The 19,828-nt window shown below is 36.6% G+C and overlaps 1 protein-coding gene across 3 annotated transcripts in view; it reads left to right on the top strand.

Annotated features, from left to right (window-relative positions):
• TAFA2 (TAFA chemokine like family member 2) overlaps nt 1-2,555 on the top strand; it is a 184,805-nt gene extending 182,250 nt beyond the window's left edge. For all 3 annotated transcript variants that reach the window (XR_010999075.1, XR_010999076.1, XM_068190080.1), the window contains one exon: nt 370-2,555. Coding sequence is in view for 1 of the 3 variants with exons in the window: in XM_068190080.1 (XP_068046181.1) it covers nt 370-381 (12 nt within the window). In the remaining 2 variants the exon portion in view is untranslated. The remainder of the gene's footprint in view (nt 1-369) is intronic.
• Nucleotides 2,556-19,828: the final 17,273 nt, after the last annotated feature.

The following is a 19,828-nucleotide window of genomic DNA, read 5'->3' as shown; positions in this document are numbered from 1 at the left end:
GTCACTGTATACTCAATAGCTAACATTTAAAAAGCATAGTTGTTACCATACAAAATTTTTAACAGCAACCAAAAAAGAATAACGGAAAACAGAAATTTGTGGGTTGGCAATTCATTATTTTATTATATTTTTAAGCATGGTCACATTTCAATTTCTCCTTGTCAAATCCTATTCTCACAGAGCACTTAAAAACACAATTTAAGTTGAGGAGCAATATCATCTAATACCATTGGGGTTTATTCCCTTATTTAAAAACAATCAAAAGAAGTTTGCTGGACAAAGATCTTACACTTCAGTCTGTTTCCAGTACTTTGGAAGCAGATTCACTATGTCCAATTTTTGATTTTCTCATTTTCTTTTTCTTTACAGGTAACCCGATAGCTAAAGACAAATCAAGCCAGTCTCAAGGCTGATAACATTAAATACAAGACATAGGAATTTCATTCCTCCAGGCAATCCTTGAAGTGAAATTTTATACTGCTGGGGTGTATCCTTCAGAATCAATTGTTTCAATGAGAACCTAGCTTGCAATCAGCAACAGCCTTGAGATTAAAACTACTGGAAAGCTATTTTGAACTTCTATGTCACAAATATTTCAACTGATTGAACTGTGTACACTTGTAAAATTGCACTTGCTGAGGAATTTGCAGCTGTAATCATGAGCTAATATTCTAAAGGTGCAGAAAAACAGCAAACCTTTGGGTTCTCCATTGCAGATCAGTGGCTTTTCATCTTGAAGAAGTCAAACTCTGAAATGTATTGGATCCTTCACTCTAAAATGATCCTTGGTCCACTGCTCAGTTGGCTGGTGGGACTGCACACTGCTTCAATTAAATTTCTGTTGCAGATATTGTCCTCAAGCATGGCGCAGTTTTAGACATTTTTATTTGTGTTCTAATCTTGCAGCTCTCAAAGGTCCATATTTCAACATCTTGAAGTTGCTTTGTTATAGGAATGGAATTATATATCCATTGTTAATAATTATTGACAAGTAATAGTTATCTGAATACATCAGTCATATTAGAATGTATAGTCAGGTTGACATGTTTCCCTAAGGCTAACCAAGTACTGCAGCTTAACAGTTAAAGAAAGTAGTGGTCAAAACTCAATTGCCACTTCCACTATAAGGCATTTTATATCTTTAATATATACATTTCCATTTAGTTTGAAGGAAATGGGTGTTCCCAATATGTACTTTACTTTCCTAACCTTTAATTAATTTAGATTGATGGTAAGAAGTCAATTACACTATTTCATCCCTTTTTTTACAATGGTAGGCAGGGATGTAAATGAGTTTTGCAATTATGATATTGGATGGTAATAATTCAGAATTTTTGTCTTTTTATTAAAAAATAAAATCTCTTGCTTGAACCTAAATACTGATGGATGCTTATGTAGATGTCTGCTCAGTCTGTTTGCCATAAAGGAAAAAAGTCCTAGTGCTCTCCCAGTATTACACTTTATGGGTATTTTGCTTGTGTACAGTCATCCAATTCAGATCTGTTTGGTTTTGTTATAAATTCTTGAACTTTGCGATGTGTTGTTACATGAAAAAAAATCCTCAATATTTGAAGGCCTTAAGCATCTTTGAGCTTTTTTTCTAAGTTATTACAGAATGTATAATTTTATACTCCATTTAATGTATATTGTACCATCTGTAATGTTGATACAAAAGAAATTGGGCAATTCCTTTTAGTGACACTGCAGAAAAACACTGACTAGAGGGAGTTCTGACTGTATGCTTTGGTGAGTTGAAATGAAAGCCACACACACTTAATGGTAGTCAAAAATACGGCAAGCGGTAAGCTTAAGTCCTGTGTGGTTAGCAAACACAGCAAAAACCCCTCAGAAATAGAAAAAAAAGAAAAAAGAAGAAAACAAAGGAATAGAAAGAAATGGTTTAATCATTACAAGCCATTGACATGGATAGTTAAGTTATATATTAACTTCTGTGATGGATGAACACCCTGGTGAGCTCTGCCTGTCACTGTAGCCCCTGCTGTTCCAAAACCATTTCATTACCTCTGCTGTATTATTGCACAGGAGAGCTTAAGTAAAATAAATGACTGTTGGGAATAAAACTGAGAAGTATATTCCATCATTTTGCTGGGAAATAATAAGAAATAGGTTGACAGAAAAAGATCTTATTTTCTGATTAAAATTTAATTAGAATAAAAAACCATTTGTAGCAGAAACTAAGTCTCTTGGTATTTTAGGATAAATTAGTATTATATGGATTTGTGCTGAGGTTCAGGATGGAAGGTAGCATCTTAAAGACATTGTCTGGGACAGTGCAAAGCATAAATGTGCTGTTTTGTAAAATCTAAATATGACCTCTCTTTGGTCGAAAATCTACATCATGCTTCTCTATACTTGTTTTCTTTGTTTCCTTGTTCTTAACCAGCGCTGAAAATACTGTATTATATACAAGTGTAACACATGCATACCAATAAATGAAAATAAATGGATTTTCAAATATACTGAATAGATTCTCTGCAGTAGATTAATGTTGTGACTATTCATAGCAAGTGAATAAAATTGTAATATAAAACAGAGTTTCCTGTATGAATGTGTGCATTGGAGATCTGTTTACTCATGGAACAAAATAATTTTTTGACAAATAAGAATCTCAATGGTTTTATTAACTTTATATTTCCTAGCACTTTGAAATGTCCTTTTTGAAAGGAACTGATACCTGTGGGAAATTCTGGTGAGTGTACTGTTGTTTTCAGGTCAGATTGAATATTTTTTTTGCTTCACAAAATGTGAATCCTGAAAAATTATCATTTAGATGTTTTAAATAGCAACAAGACATTCCTGAAAAAGCAATGTTTAGGTTAATTTGTGGAACTGTTTATAAGAAAAAAGAAAAATAGAAACTGTTTATAAGAAAAAAGAAAAAAGAAAAATTCTGTTTATAAGAAAAAAGAAATCCAGTTACTCAGATCTGCTTGTGCACCTTGAGCAAGCTGGAAGCCACAGTTCAGGTATCCACAGTGCAGGTTTAATGCTCCTTTGAAAATGGAGTACAGGTGACTGGATCAGCTATGTGCATTCATATAAGCATGTGAATTGCTTCTATTAATAATTTATTCATTTATATACTACTTTCTAGATTGTTTTATCTGATTGCAAAAATGATCAGGCATTAGGATCAGAGGGAAATCCATGTTGCTCTTTTAATTAAGTAATCATCAAGAACTCTAAACTGCAGAGTATGAAGTTCTACAGTTCTAAGTGGCAGTGCATTGAGAGAGGAAGAAAAATCACTGCTTTGTTCATACCTCTCATGGTTAAATGTATTGGATCAGTTCAGCAAAGCACAAAAGGAAGTCCTGGTATGAATCTTAATAAAAAAAATATTCATATCAGATCAAATCTAAAATAAAGCTTAAAAAATTCAAGTCTAGATCTTGGTTGTATGTGGTTTATTGGTCATAAATAATGTTAACCTTTAAAACAGCACTGCTCAGATAACACTGTTACTACCTATAAATACACCTACTGTGCTCTATATTCACAAGTCTTGTATTTATCCTGTGTCTTTTAAATCTTGACTCCTTCAGCTCTGCCTAAAAATGTGACTGGTGTATCATTTCAGTACTTCACCAAACCAATGCAGCTCTGTTTTTTTAAGAATCTATATGCTTTAGGAGTGCATCAGATGCATTAATTTTGAAAGTAAAGAATCTGATATGAAGTATCTTAATTTGTTCGTTTTCATAAAAATATATGCAGGGATTTTTTCCCAATTATAATTGTAGAGCTGGCTTTTATAATTTCTAGGTAATGCATGAAAGTCTGTAACAACAAAAGAGAAATATGTGATTGGCATCCTTTTCTGTTGATTTACTGCCTCCTCCTTCATGCCTCAAATTTTAAACATCTGTTGTTAACCAATCTATTGGCAAGGAAAAGGAGCACAGTTTTGATTTGCAAGAGAACTGTTGCCCTAATTTCTAATTTCTTTTTGCCAAAAATTAGATTGCTCTGCATCAAACCTGTCACACCTGAGCAATCTGATGCCATTAAATGACTTCTTATGGATTCAGTGGTCTTAAACTGAAAAATAAGAATTTCCTAATCACTTTGTCTTTATAACACAGTTTGTATCCTGAAAAACTTTTCTGTTTATTCTTTCACAGTATGAGTGAATATTTCCAGATTACATCTTTGATCTTGTTCCTGTAAGAGCTTATTTAACTTTTGGACACTACTTTAAGGTCATTGCAAATATTTTAGCAAAAACATGTCTGGGTTTTCTGTATATTCTGTATTCGTCTGTACTACAGAAGAGGTAGTATATGAAAAGGTTGAATTTCCCACAACTTTGTTTTAACAGGTGAGATTACAAGTGTTGTCAACGTCTCTTTATCCAAAACTAATTTAAGACCATCTGGAAGGAGGGCCACTGATGGTGACACTGGAAACTCTTGTGTAAGGGAGTGACAGTTCTTTATCAGACTGCTGTGAATAGGATACCGGGAGAATCAAACAATTGAAGTATGACTTCATCACCAGAGATGTAGGGCCTGGGGAAGTGGATCCAGCCTGTGAGCACAGGGGTACCATCAGCATCCTAAACCTGTGGCTGTGGAGGTGACAATAGGACCTTAGACCAGTTCTCTGGCTTGTAGGAAAGGTCTGACTTGTGTCTCTGGGATTTTCTCCAAAGCCAGATGACAGAAATGGCAAGGCACCTGGGTGATTTCAGTGTGGTTTGTAAAAGGCAGTCAGATGCAGATGAATGTTTAGCATTTTGTTTAGAAAACTCTGATTGAGCAAATTCATTAAAATTTACATATCTCTCTCTGTTCAGGTTAATGGTTAAAGAAACTACTCTCTATTTTCACTCTTTCCTTGCAAGTATACAGGTCAACCTGTGTAGCAATTGGTAGTGAAATCCAACTATTCCTCGATAATAGATTCTCTTGATTAAATGTCCTTAATCACATCAATACTAGCTATGACTGAAAGACTTGAAATATATCTGGCTTTCAGTTCTGAAAACCAGTTTATTGCTCAACTAAATTAAATAAATAGTTTGTGTAATAGAAATATTATTGCATACATGTAACCCTGACAGTAAAACTTCTATACCAGCTCTTCAAATGATATTTCTGTTCATAACTGTGAAATGTAAAATTTTGTTTAGATCTTCTATAACAGCAGGGACATTCTTTTTTTCTGCTGCAACACTGAGGTAACCTAAGGACACTGCAGTTTGGGATTTATGGCTTTCACTGCTTCAACTGCACAGCTGGGAAAACAACACATAAAAATACTTATGTTACTCACATTGCTGAGACATTTTCTTGAGTATGAGGAATATGGAGAGTTGCAAGTTTGCCCCATATAAGCATAGTGGTTGAATCTCTTGAACCCTTTTCTTCTTTCTGTCATAGCAAACATGACAGAAACTGTACTTGAAAACTGTACTCCAGCCTTATGTCTTAGTATTTAAATCAGAACTTAAAAAATGCTACTTTAGGCACTATGTCTTCACATAAAGTAGGGTTTTTTTAGTCTGTTTTCTCCTTATGATTAATTACTGATGCCTTTTCATATTTGGGCACAGAGAATACAATCCCTAATGTTACTGATTTAGAGTTTGTGCATATTTTTGTTTTGATTTTTCTTGGTCATTTTCTCATGTCCTGCAGTCCAGTCAGTTTTTTCAAAACTCCAGTAATGATGAGAAATTCTTTTTAGTAAATAGTGGCCTGGAACTGAACACAGGAGAGAAGAGAGAGAGAGACAATGTGTTTCTATAATTTTATCTTATCTTGCAGTTTGAACTATTTTTCTAAAGAGAAGCATTTTTTTCTAGCTATAAATGGACTGTGTTTCAATATGCTCCCTGATCATAAAGCTGATGAAATGGTCCTCTCTGTATGTCAGATTATCTCAGCAGAATTTACAAATGGAAGATGATGATTTTGCTAATGTCCATGGGCAGGTAGACATAATTTGGTCCCAGATGCTCTGCCTAATGTTCATGGCAAAAGTGACTCAAAAACAATGCCTCCATATGCCATAATTGCTGGAATTATTTCTCAGGCATATTCCCTTGTCATCCCTCATATGTAGAACTCATTAGATTCCTAGGGGGAGAACATATGGAGAAGAGAGTTGATGGAAAACATTATAAAACAGATTGTGTATTTAAATTTATATTATAAAAGACCTCTGTACACAGGCAAACTTAGAAAAAGTTCAAACTCTTTCCTTCCTCTTCATAAGGAAATTGACATTTATGGAGCTATTATCTCAGTGCATTCAAATCCACTTCTAGGTGGTGGGTTAAAACCCGGCTTTAGGGGTAATAGTGGTAATTTTGCTGCTAATTTGAGGTCAACTCAGTATTTCCTACATTTTTCCAAATATTTAGTTAAACTACCCATACAAGTTCCACCCAAACAAATCTGTTGGCAGCATCAGGCCTTAGGCTATGAGTTTGTGATTTCAGTGTCAACACAATGTCTTTGATGAATACCATGTTTCTGTTTCACAAAAAAATTGTTAATATTTCTTTCATCCAGCTCAGCTGACTAATGGATGGGGATTGTATCCAGTGCAGAGATGTTTTAATGACTACTGACTACTGTTAATTAATTATTTATCTTCTATGGCAGTTAAATACAGCTAAAAAATAAGGTAATCATACATTAATTCAAAGTATTATACACAGACACTTGTGATGCTTTTTTTGGTTACACTTAGGACCCTTTCCTGTTCTAAAGGTAATTTATTTTCTTTTTTTTTTTTTTTTTTATTCAAGACTGACCATGAAACTGGTTTCAATAGGGAGCATTTGGGTTACTATAAAGTGTCCCTGTAGTAGAGGTGGGCAATAGAAGGAGCTACCCATTAGACAGGTGGGAGTGGACAGACTGATGTCTATGACCCTGCTGCAGTGGCTGGTAAAATTTGGCCTATCACCAAGAGAAAGCATAGAAAGTGTTTCTAGAGAAACAAATCTGCCCAGCTCCTAAAGGAACAATTCTGACAGGGTGTCTCTTATTACATGGAGCCAAATCAAATGTTATACCTAAATCAATAAAGAAGGACATAGGGAAACTGTAGAGCATCTGTTACAGTGTGGCTCTATAGGGCTTAAAAATGTCCAATATGTCTACAGGATATCCATTGAGGCCACCGCCTCTTTAAAAGGCAGAACATAGCTGTTTAAATAGTATCAGCAGTAAAGTTGTGTATGTATTTGCTGGCCAATATGCCTTCCTAAGGCCAAGGTTTGGTGACATGTTATGAGAGACAGAAGTTCAGATCCACACCCCCTTCTTTGCTGCTGGAAATGGACTGTTATTATACTGTTCTTCTAAACCAGAGTCACACAGTACACTGCTGGCAAGTGCCCTGCACCTTTCAGAGAAGAATAGTTACTCTGACAAGCCTTAGCAGGAAGCAAAATGTTCATTACCACAAATGCTTTGTCTTAATACTGACAACCTTGATTGTTCTCTATGTTTGGATTTATTTTCCTGACAGCTACAGGGAAAATGTTTATTATTAGATGAAAAGGTAATTTTTTTTTTTATTTTGCACCAGTCTGAACATCACACTTAAAAGACATATTTTACAGTTTCTTATATGTTTATCCTATTATGATTTATTAATTTGTGCTATATATATTAGTCTCTCTGACAGCTGCTGGTGGCACCTTTTAAAATAGAGTCATCAATTACTGATTTTTTTAATCACTACAGGAAAATAGTCATTGGGTGGTAGGTCTTTCATCAGTAGTTTGTGGTTTTTCCATTCTCTCAGTATGTGCATGAGAAACTAGATGATGAAGTAGTGAAATAGCCTTGAAGACATACTGATTTAATTAATTTCAGGCAAATAGACCTTGATTGGTGAAGAAAGTTATGGCTCCTCTGTGTAAGATTGTGTTCCATCATTCAGAATATCCAGCCCCCTGCTTGGATTCAAATTTGATGATAAGAAATTTGAGCAGTAGTAATATTGATATAAAAGATTAATAGCAACTTGAAAGATGGATCCTTAAGTATTGATGCATGTGATCAAGTATCCAGCACATTTTAAATCCTGGGCTTTACCTAATGCTCCTAATGGATAAGGAAAGTAGCAAGTGTTTTCCACATTTTTATGTCCTTGGAAGGAAATACAGACATACCAGAAGACTGGCAGCTGAAGTGCTCACTGTTCTTCAGTTAATGATGTGTTTATTGCTCAAGTCCATATAGCTTGGGTCTTGCCTCACCTTCTGTTAAAGCATGTAACATAAGGACCTTAAAACAATTGATTTCTGCAATTAGCAGTTCTGAAAGGAAACACAGAAGCAAATTCAAGGCTGTTTATGCTTGGGTTAACTCCACTGTCTTTAGTGAAGTTATTCTCCAGTTAAATCTAATCTTAACTTTCTAGATAAATAGTTCAGATAATTAAGCTGCAGTTAATTTTAAGACCTACATTAATGGACACATGAAACTTCAAGGGCTTGGGTAAGAATAAGATAAAGATGACAGAAAATTTAGGTTTCTTTTACTGCTTCACCAGATATCATATTGTTATATAATTGTGGAAATTATGGTTGTGGTCCCATCTCCAACAGAAAAAGATGTGAAATTCAGTCCTGGTCTTATTCCTGACATAAAACACATACCAAAGGCAGTTTATGAATGTCATTTGGCACAAAACTTTTTTTCTCAAAACCCCAGTGTGAGGTGTCTGATTCATGCCTGTGCACCTTACATCCTGAAAATAGAGCTTTCTGGGAACTTTGCTGGTGACTAAATCTTCTTAAGGACTTCTGCTGAGGTTTATGTTTCATAGTGACTACCTGTGTGAGCTGTTCCAAAAACTGTGTCATTGGGTCAAACTCCTGCATCTTCTCACTTTTTTGTTGATCAATATAGTAAAAAAAATGCTTTATAAATAGTCTCTGAATTTGATGTATCTGATAATTTGCAGCAATTCCAAAACGGTTTTTCTTACTTTATTTCAAACTTGTAAATGATTCAAATATCACGAACAGTAATAAACTCAGTCAACCCATTCACAATAAAGAAATGTGATGCCTTAAGCTACTTTTAACCAGTCAGAATATTGTCAAGGTGACCTTTCATGCTGTTTCAATTGCATAGCCTTGCCATTATTTAACTATTAGAATGATGTAAAGCTTGCACTTTGCTATTTGAGTGGCAACATTTCTAGACATGAAGACCCGAAGGAATGGAACCATTGAGAGGCTGTAATTAATGTGCCACATTAAGGAGTTAAGGATAAGCAGCCAAAGAAAGACTAAACCTGCTGGAGCAAAGCAGTTGCAGCCTAGTCTTGAAAACTAAAAATTCATTTACGATGCTTTCTAGAATCCTAATATCTGATGCTGGTATCTCAACCATCATGTACATGAAAAATGCATCTTCTGGTTTGCTATTAAAACTCCTCTCAAATTTAAATATTAATGAGCTAAATAACATTTCATATTATTATTTCCTTCTATTTTAAAAGGACAAAATTAATAGTTGTTTGTTTTAAAACTTTTACATCCATATTTATACAAATAGAAGTAACTAGAAAAAAATAGTAATAATAGTAAAAATCTGTCCATTACAATGCTAAAATGTAATTGTTTCATAACTTTATGATTAGATGCATTCTGTCTACATGAAGCTTGATTCGTGTTGACAGAAAGCAAAATCATCAGAAAGATGTGGCTGTTGAAAAAGCTTTTGTGTTCACAATGCTAATGGAGGAGGATGAGCATCACAGACTGTTGGGAGCTGTGTAAAAAGCAGAACAGAAGAAGGTTTCTTTTTCCGTCAGCGGTTAGGTGATTTATATACATGACTCTCATTAACATTAATGGAAGTTATCTGCCTCATTTTTTATGAGCCTGATGTGACGTTAATGGCAGTCTTCCCATTGTCTCTAGTGGGCTGTGGATCAACCAGTAAGTGCACAAATGGGTTTGCTTGAAATATTGGTGCTTGTAGAATGGTGCTTGCTTAGAATTTCAACATGCTTCATTCACAGTTAAAACAAAAAATGCTGTATGAATGCCTGTGTCTGATCTGAGGAGTGTAATGGTGCAGAGCGTGCTATCTGTGGCACTGTGGGCATCCACGTGGCAAACTGAAGAGATGCCTCAGCCAGCTCACAATAAGCTGGTGTGAGCAGGAGCAATAATCTGCCCAGCAGCATGCTGACTCACTTTTCACAGATTTGAACTGGAGTAGGTGTAATGGGCTTTGTGGTCCAGACAACAGGATGGGGAAGTTGCAGTGCCATGTGATGCTGTACTTCTATCAACAATACAGTAATGCGCAAGCCCACTTTTTTTGAAATCCAGCCTGAAATCTGCCTCTGTGCTGCTGCTGTGCTCTGCTTTTGATTATTTTTGTTGTATTTTGTTTTGGGTTTTATTTTTTTTTTAACAAAGGAATCATATTTTCATTTCAGTAAACGTTTCACTGACTTATGAATGCTTTGCAGTTTTAACAACTCTGGACTCTGCTGCTTCTTCTGTGAGGAAGGGAAGGAGACCTGATGTTACCAGCAGAATTTGAATGTTCACATCTGTCCTGGGATAGAGTTCATTTTCTTCTTAGTAGCTGGTACAGTGCTGTGTTTTGTATTTAGTATGAGAATAATGTGGAAAACGCACTGGTATTTTGCTTGTGTATAAGTGGTTTGTAAGTCAAGGACTTTTCAGTGTCCCATGCTCTGCCAGTGCAGAGCTGGGAGGAGTGTGGCCAGGACAGCTGACCCTAGGTGGCCAAAGGGTTTATTCCATACCACAGAACATCAAGCCCCATATCAACTGGGGGGAGTTGGTTGAGGAGGGTGATCACCAGGATGAGCATTGGGTGGTACACAATTGTATTTTGGGCCACTGATTTCACTTGGGTTTTATTTTCCTCTCTCTTTTTTTTTTTTTTTTTTTTAATTACTATTATTGTAATTATTGTCATTGTCATCATTACCATCATCTAAATTTGTTTCAACTATTAAATTGTTCTTATCTTAACCCACCTTTTTTTGGCTCTCATCCCAATTCACTGGGGAGGTAAGTGAGCAGCTGCATGGTGCTCAGCTGCTGGCTGGGGTTGAATTGCAGCAGCATGCATGTTCCTTATGAGCCAATCACTATAGGGACAGGTGACCAACCTTGCTGTCAGTAAAGAGCATTTCTCACCACACACAGACAAACCAGTATATAATAGCTTTCCCGTGGATTGGGAACTTCTCTTATAGTTAATAAACTTCATGCTAAAGTATTCCCAGCTGTACCAGGTTTCTCCTTACCACAGTGTCACATTGGTGTATACATAAAAAACTGGCCTCTGGAAGAACTTGTATGTTGAAGCTGAGCCTCAGGGGAAGCTGGATCCTGAGGACTTTAACACACAAAAAGTTTCTGCTCCTACTCTGCCAGATATGGCCACTGATGGCCTCAATCTCAGGTCCAGGCTGTAGCAGGCTGGGTATGTACTTTGACGATGCAGATGTACACACAATGTAAACCAGACCAATACAGGAGAAAGACTGACACTGTTATATGAGCCCACTTAAGCACACAAAGCTTGCACGGGGCCACAAGCAGCACGGACCAAGCACCCACCTCTTCTCCTCTGGCTGCTCAGGATTAAAAGATGTGAACCAACACCGTTCTCTGCAGCTGGAATGTGCAACAAAATGCAGTTAATTTCTGCTTCCCACTGAGATTCTGCTATGGTCTTTTTCTCCGCATGACATCATGAAATGCAGACGCATTGGATTTTCCGCAGCTCTGGGCTCCTCACAGTTTCAAAATGAGAGCTGAGAGAAGCAGGGAACATGATATTGTCAATCCATCAGTTAGGGAACAAGCAAGTACCCAAATGTGGGATTTACTAGCTACATTCACAGATTTTAGGGGATGTTCAGCTGGAGTAATTGTGGGAGGAACAGAACAAATACTCCCTGCTTGTTCAGCTGTGCTGCAGCTCTACCATGCATAATACAAAAGGTAGGTGTAGGGAAGAAAATAGAGATTAGTGCCATTCAATTTGCCTGTAGAATGTTTTACAATGTATTTAAAAGCTGTGGTTTGGTGCTTCAGTTTAATTAACTTTTTATTTTTCTCTTCTCTTCTCTTCTCTTCTCTTCTCTTCTCTTCTCTTCTCTTCTCTCTTTTCTTTTCTCTTCCTTTCTTCTTATTTATTTTTAGATTAAGAATTGTTTGATAATTTAAAAAAAGGACTTTCATACCTTGTTAGCAATGACAAGTTGGACTGTACTGCTCTGGAATTTTTTATTATATATAAATCTAAGTCTAATAAAGTTCTGCATTTTTATTAAGGACTTGTTTTCTGCTTAATTGTAAGGAAATGAGAAACCACAGCAATGCCAAAGGGTTTTATTAAACTATCAAAAATCAGCAAGCAATATACACAAGCCAATTAAATAGCACTCTATGTCCCTAAAGTAGAAGGCATAGAGGCTTGCACTTAAATTGATACTTTCTTTAACAAAGAAATCAACCCTTATAGAGTCAAACCCATAAAATTTATCTGATGCAATATACTAAGTGCAGATTAGCAGTCCTTTTACCACAGCAATAAAAATTAAACCCACAATTCTTTAAAAATCTCATATAAATACTACAGGTTTTAAGTTATTTCCATTAAAATATATGCATTTGCAATCAATGATTGCACCATATGTGCCATAGATATCAGTGTTTGGAGGAGTGCCAAAGATTTCTTGCCTGCATTCATGCTGGGACTGTCCTGCTTCTAGGATTCATTGTAGGGGCTGTGAATGTTCTGTGGAGTACACTGAATTACGTGAAGCCCCCTCCACAAGAAAAATTGCTATCCTTGGTGATGCAGGCGCTTCTTTGGTGCCTAAGAACAGGTGCAGATCCTCTGAAAGGTGTTTGGATATGATTAACACTGGAGCTTACAGAAAGCTCTACCTGCTTTGGATCCTGCTTTTGACAGCAGAGACACAGAACTGATGGGTGTGGTTAGCCAACACAAAATCCCTATCACATTAACAGGACTTCTTCCCCACTGTGCGTCATGCAACGATTCTTCATACAGTTCTATAAATTGTTGGCAAATCTGAGATGGCTCTGAATACATTCCTGCACAAGACTCTTGTGAGAATCAGGAGGGATATTTGGATGCAGGTACTCAGCGCTATGGTTTTTTAGACAAATTTATGAGGAGGTGATAGAAGTGTTTTGCTCACTTTCTGTGTGCTGGATGTAGTGCCAGTAAGCCTTTCCTGGGCCAGAGAAAATCCTACCATAGAACTAGTAAGCAATACAAATTAGACTAATTCCTTTTAGTTTGGGGCAGAATCAGGAAGTGGTTTCCATTTCATGGGGATTTTTTCCCCCAGTGGATCTTACAAATCTGTTCAGTCTTTCACTCATTTCTATCGGATGAATGTTTGTATTTCAAAGTCATCATCATTAAACATGTTGTGTGGGCAGCTTTATCAAAAGGATAAGGGTAGAATGATCACAAGGTATTTGATCCTCAGTTTCAAGATGACCCTTTACTGGAGGATAGGAGAATGCAGCATAATCTGTGGATACTAATTTTCAAGCACTAAATTTCACTTAGCTCTTTAGTGAATTGGGAGACTTTTAGATTCCAGAACTGTTAATAATCAGCTGTATAAATAAAAGCATGAAGGCAAAATTGCTTAAAATGTTCAGTAAAAAAAATGGGCATTTTTATAGTTACATCACCACATGGTGATGGTTAATCTATCCTTCATGGAACCACAAGAAATGAGGCTCAAAGTGGGGTCCTTTGTCCCTGCAATGTTTATTCTCCTCAGTCTACAAGAAGGAATTAAACAATGTAATCTAATATATGTTAGAAATGGAAAATACTAGTGAAAGGTATTAACAATTAGCACATCTGAGCAAAAAAAAAAAATGTGCCATTATTGATCCACTTTTATTAAACACAAATTTTACATTAGCTGAAGATTAGCTTCCAGAAAGTGACAAGTTGTTTAATTTCACAGTATTGGAGACATGTGCAGCAGATTGTGATTGGACATTAGCATACAAAGTCCAGAAAACAGTGCAGAAAATAGATTCATGATCAACATCCATTTATATTTAGTGTTCAGTGTGTGTGTTCTAATATTTTGTGGTCTCTGTTCTGTATTTGTCTTTGAAAACCAAACTGTAGTAATATATGATGTGTATAAATATATAATATGCTCAGAGGAAGAGAAATAAGAATCATTGATATAAAAACATGAGTGTTTATACCATAGTAACATTCCATAACATAATGAGAAAATTCCTTACCACTATAACCACCTTGCTGAGATGGCAACTAAGATTACACAGAAGAGTTTATAAAAATTTTCAAATGACTTTTCAAGTAAGGTAGTATTTTTAACATTTCTTGGTTCATGCTTGTCTGCCATACAGCATAAAATGTTTCATAGTTCTTAATTGCCATGGTAATATCTTAAATGGAAAGAACAACCTTGTTTGCAGGACAAATCTCCCACACCCATAAAACCCTGCTTAATACTATTTCACTTTGAGCATGTTTACTCTTCAATAGTTTCCTGCCCTCACAGAGCAAGCATGACATTTGAACATCCCACCAGTTGCTGCATGCTCAGCATAGTGAGCATTTCCCCCAGTGTTATGAATGACCGCTTCTAAAGGGCACCAGTTATTCGCCTGAATGGAAATCAAAATGTTGTTCATGGTTAAGCTTTCTTGTTGTTCATGTCAACACCTTTAACACTCAGTTTATGAAAGGGACATTTTTTTTTTTTTGGTAATTGTTCTGATTTCTCCCAATTCTTGCATTATTTTGTATCTTTTTCATTCTCTTCCATATTTACAGAAAATTTTAAGGTAGGGGTGAAGGAACTTGGAATGAAAATATGAACTGCATGCAGGCAGTTAACCAAATTAAACAGGGACAGCGGGGAGAGAGTTGAAACTACATTTGAGCTTTATTCAAGTGAAATGAGACATTTACAACTTTTAATTTTTGTGTTCTATTGCTGGGTTGGTTCTGTGTTTCCAAGCACGTCTCCAGTTGGTATTTATCAGCTGACTTTATGCACTGTTTCAGAACCATTATTGTGAACTTTCCTTTCTATCCATTAAATGAAACAGGGCACCATGAGGGATGACGGTTCCACCTTCACATATTTCTGCCAATGTAAAGTTCCTTGGCAAGGACCTAATTCTCATCAGTTATCAATTATACCCTTCATGCAGCTAGGATAAGGGAAGTGGGTTTTGCTGACAGAAAAATCCATCTCAGAAAGTCACAATGAATTAAAAAAAAATAATGCAAACATCATCTTGTAGCAACTCTGTTATTGCAACCTATAAAAACCAGGCACATCAAGAGTCTGCTTAGAGACAATTGTCAAGAAAGGAGCTACTGGTACAATTCCAAGATTTGTTTCATCCCTGCAGGCTAAATAGGCTGACAGCTCCTCTGAGTGGATGACTCCTCCCTGAAACTCACCCTCTTCTTGTGTCATAGTTTGATGCTATTTATACTGACAGATGTCACAAAATTACATTCTAAGATGATTTGGGTTCAAGCTCAATGGAATGTTTGGTTTGAACTCAAACGTTTTTGAGGTAAAACCACCCCAAACTTCTATGCCATGCATTTATCTGCAGTTGAAACTGATAGCCTGCAGAAAGAGACATCTGCAGATATGACATGTTTACAAATTCATCAGAACATGCCCACTGCCTTGACTGCTTTCAGATATGCAAATGAACTTTTTGATGTACAAAGTTTCTTAGGATCGCAGAATCACAGAAAAATTCAGGCTGAAAGAAACTTCAGGAGGTCTCGAGTGCAACCTCTGATGCAAAGCAAGGCTGTGTCTCAGATTGGAGCAGGTTATTCAGGGCTTCATCCAGATTAATCTTAAAAATTCTCCAAGGATGGAGACTACACAATTGTTTAAATAAAGCTTTCAGTGGTGTTTTCATAACGAATCTAATTAGGAAAAAAAGGGGTATCTTAGTGCAGGGAAGATTAGTATTGCGAAAGTTTCGGACAAAATGGACTTGACATCTTTTCCCTATTCTGTTGCTTAAAATGTCCATTTCCATTACTCCTTCCTTTTGTTTGTCTTCCTCTTGTGCATTCCTTCTCTTACATCACATACAAAATTCTGTGAAGGGCCATGGCATAAGGCATGCATATATTGGCAAGCATCTGGCAGGCTTTCTTTGTTATGAACTGTAGGACATCTCCCCTGTTATACAGACAGCACAGCCTTTTGGTTTCTTCACAAGGTTGAAAAATTTTATTTTACCTAAAGCTGTTTTGCCAATCCCAATCAAATATGTGATGAGTAAGTGACACTTCCAAACACTAGTTTGAGCTTCTGTCCACTGTGTGTTTTGGCAATGTTCTATTAGATATTTTTTTCGATATGAGGAAGAAAATTTTCACTATGAGGGTGGTGAGACACAGGAACAGATTTCCTAGAGAGTTTGTGGATGTTCCATCCCAGGAAGTGTTCAAGGCCTTGTTGGAATGGGCTTAGCACAATCTGGTCTACTACTGGAACATATCTCTGCTCATGGCAGTGGAGTAGGAATTAGGTGACCTTTTAGGTCCTTTTCAACACTAAACATTATTTTCTATGATTCTATAACTGTTCTAAGCGAGATACATTCTTCAGAACCTACATATTCATTTGTTGTCTTACAGTGTTATTGAAGAAATTTCTCCCACAATTTCAGTATTTGCCTCAGTTTTCTGTAGATTTCCCTTCTTAGGATCCTGAACGGCCTTCTCTCCTGCCTAATTAACTACCTCCTTCCCATCTCTGAATGTAATTTCCAGTCCCTGACAGCCTTGTCCTTGCTAAGCTGTGCAGTTAAAGATGGTCTACGCAGCTGGAAGGAACACAGAGGGTCAAAGCACAGCAGGGCTGGCTGCAGGGAACCATGGGAGGCATGAATCTCTCTCTTTCTCTCTCTCTCCCCTTCTGTCTGAGATAGAGAGGTATATGAACACTTTCACTATTGGTATTCCATTCTGCTCAGTCAGAGGTGGGAGCAGGACGAGGCTGTTGTGCTGCATGTTTGTGCGAGGGCTGTGTATGCTGCATACATCTCATAATACATACAATGCACACCTGTGCTCTGTTTATGCCTGCTAAGAACCCACATTCAGCCTCGTTACTGGCAGAACCTGGGTTTTGCCCATGCAGCATCCTCACTGCCTTGATCTGCTGAATCTGGCCTGATTTCTCCTGACATTCTGCCTTTTACTCTGGGCTTAACCTGGGAGCTGATAGCTGTGCATTTCTCCGACATATTTCTCATTTCTTCATTGTGATGATGTGTTTAAAATTCTTTAAAATATGGGTCTTTCTCCATTGGTAACTATAAATAGAACAAGCCCTGATATAAGAAAGAAACAGTCTGATTTAGGAGCATTTGTAAGCTCTGCCTTCTCTGCCACCACTCCCGCCCCCTCCATTAGAAGCAATTACCTTACTGCTTTTCTCTCTCTATTTATCTATCCATCTATCTCCGAATTCTTAGCAAGTAATTAAGACCTTGTGCTGTCATGTCAGATTGCAGCCCAAAGTAGAAAAAATAGTCGAAATGATAAATTCACTGCTAAAACTCCTAAGAAACATTCTAGTTCTCATTCATGAGTTTTAGTGGGTCATCACTCTGCCCTAGTCAGATGTTAGGAGAGAATATATTAAAAAAAATAATTTAAAAAGTAGAAATAATACTTGTCTGCAATGGGAATATGCTATGAAATGTGGAAATGCTGTCTCCAGCAATGGAAAACTAAATTGGAGGAGGAAATACAAGTTTACCCTAAAGTCTCTGAAAACAAACACTTTTATCTGACTGAACAGTCAGCTTTGCAGGTTGTCAGTATCTGTTGGGGATTGGGCTGAAAAATTTCCACCATTTACTTCATTCCTACCTGAAAAAGAAATTGACATTCTTTTGACATTGTCTGCACTCAAATAGGTGTTTAGGTTCAGTGCTTCATGTAGTGCATGGCACACAGGCTGATGAGATGGATACCATTCCTCCAGCTTCATCTTCCAATGTAAACAAGGGTGTATGATGTTCCAGCTGAAATTCTCTACTTACTGAGCCAGCTGATAAAATCTAACTGTTATTGCCATCTACCTGAAGTCTTGTAAGAAACTTCACTCTACTCAAGTGCCACAAATGAGCTAAGTTTCTTCTTGTGAGAATGCATCCCTCGTTTATGGTACTCTGGGAGCAAGGTAGCACTAAAAAAGCAGAAATCAGCTGAGAAGTATGATTTAAACTGATATGATTTTAGAGCTGATTTAGAATAGCTTCGTGATAACCGACTGTATTTTTATCTGTATCATGCATATTTTAAGCATTATGCATATTATCAAGTATCTGGTCCTAAAAGTGGCAGATCAATTTATGCTCATAAATGTATCCGTGAATAAGTCGTGCATTGAACTAAATCTAGTCAGTAATAACTAGTTGCACTTTTTCAAAGGCAGATTAATTTACATACTACAGTCACAGAATTATTAAGAAATGCTGTAAGAAATCAGGATTTAGGTGGAGAAATAGGCTGTTTCAGTTTTAATTTCCCCAGCTAGTATTTTGCTGGTAATATGAAAGAATTTAGTCTAGATTTTTTCTTAACCAACTGTCAAGGAAAAAGCCTACTCAGGACGAGTCAGCTCAGGCATGAAGATTGTGACAGACCATGGAGTAGCAATGGCAGATTGGATCTTGACTTTCCTTTTGATTTTTTCAACCTAGAAGTACTATATTCTTTTATTTACTTATATCTTCCTGAAAGTATGCTGCTGAACACTGGACTCCAGTGCCTGCCACTCTAGTGCTATGGACAGCAGGATGATTGCCTTCTCTTTCCTATATGCTAAACTCTTAATAATACAACCTTTCTTTGCAAGGGCAGCATACTGTTGACTTGTATCCAATTTTACAGCCTTTATATACCTCAGATCCTTTTTTGCAGTGTAGCTATCTAGGCACTTGTTTGCCTTGTTATATGTATGAACATGAGTTTCCTGCAGTACTTCATAGGTGCTGTTATTGCATTTTGTTGTACTGATCTGACCCCATTTCACCAATTTATTGAAATTATTCTGAATTCTAAACCTACACTCCAAAGTGCTTGCAGCTTCCCTCAGCTCTATTATCTACAAATATGAGGAGCTTTTCTACTATTAATATTGTTCATGAAAACACTGACTAGAATTATGTGTAGTGCAGCCTTACCTTGTTTCCACCAAATATGATCTTACAATGTGATGCAATCTAGTGATAATTATGTTAAAACTGGCTCTTTTACCTGCAAGGCAGCTGTGTTCAGCCAGAAGCAAAATACCAGACACAGCTTTTTCTCCCGAGAGTGACAGTGCCAAAGACATTTCCCAGTATCATCACAGTTTGGCCTGTGCTTCTACTCTGTTTACTGATGGAGAGACAGCCAGTAAAGACAAACAGGTTGGTCATTGAAAAAGTTTAGTTTCAAGAAATGGATAGTGGATGCTTAAAGCTACTTCATTGCTTTTAGGAGCTCATAAATTGATTATTTAATAATTTACTTCAGCATCATTTTGTAAAGATAAAGTTATGTTTACTGATCCCTAGTTCCCCAGGTGTTTATTTTTCCTTTTCTTAAAGTTAAGATCAATATTTATTCTTCTCCATCCCTTTCAGGCTTCATCTATTCTCCATGAAGTCTAGAAGATAATCACTAAAAATTCAAAGATGGATTTGCTCTACAATAAATTTTCTCCAGCCTTGTGACTTGAATATATATAA

Source organism: Anomalospiza imberbis, chromosome 5, assembly GCF_031753505.1.
Source record: "Anomalospiza imberbis isolate Cuckoo-Finch-1a 21T00152 chromosome 5, ASM3175350v1, whole genome shotgun sequence".
In the NCBI taxonomy this organism is placed as follows: domain Eukaryota; kingdom Metazoa; phylum Chordata; class Aves; order Passeriformes; family Viduidae; genus Anomalospiza; species Anomalospiza imberbis.
Note: the sequence above shows the minus strand (reverse complement) of the source record. Positions and strands in the feature narration are given on the sequence as shown.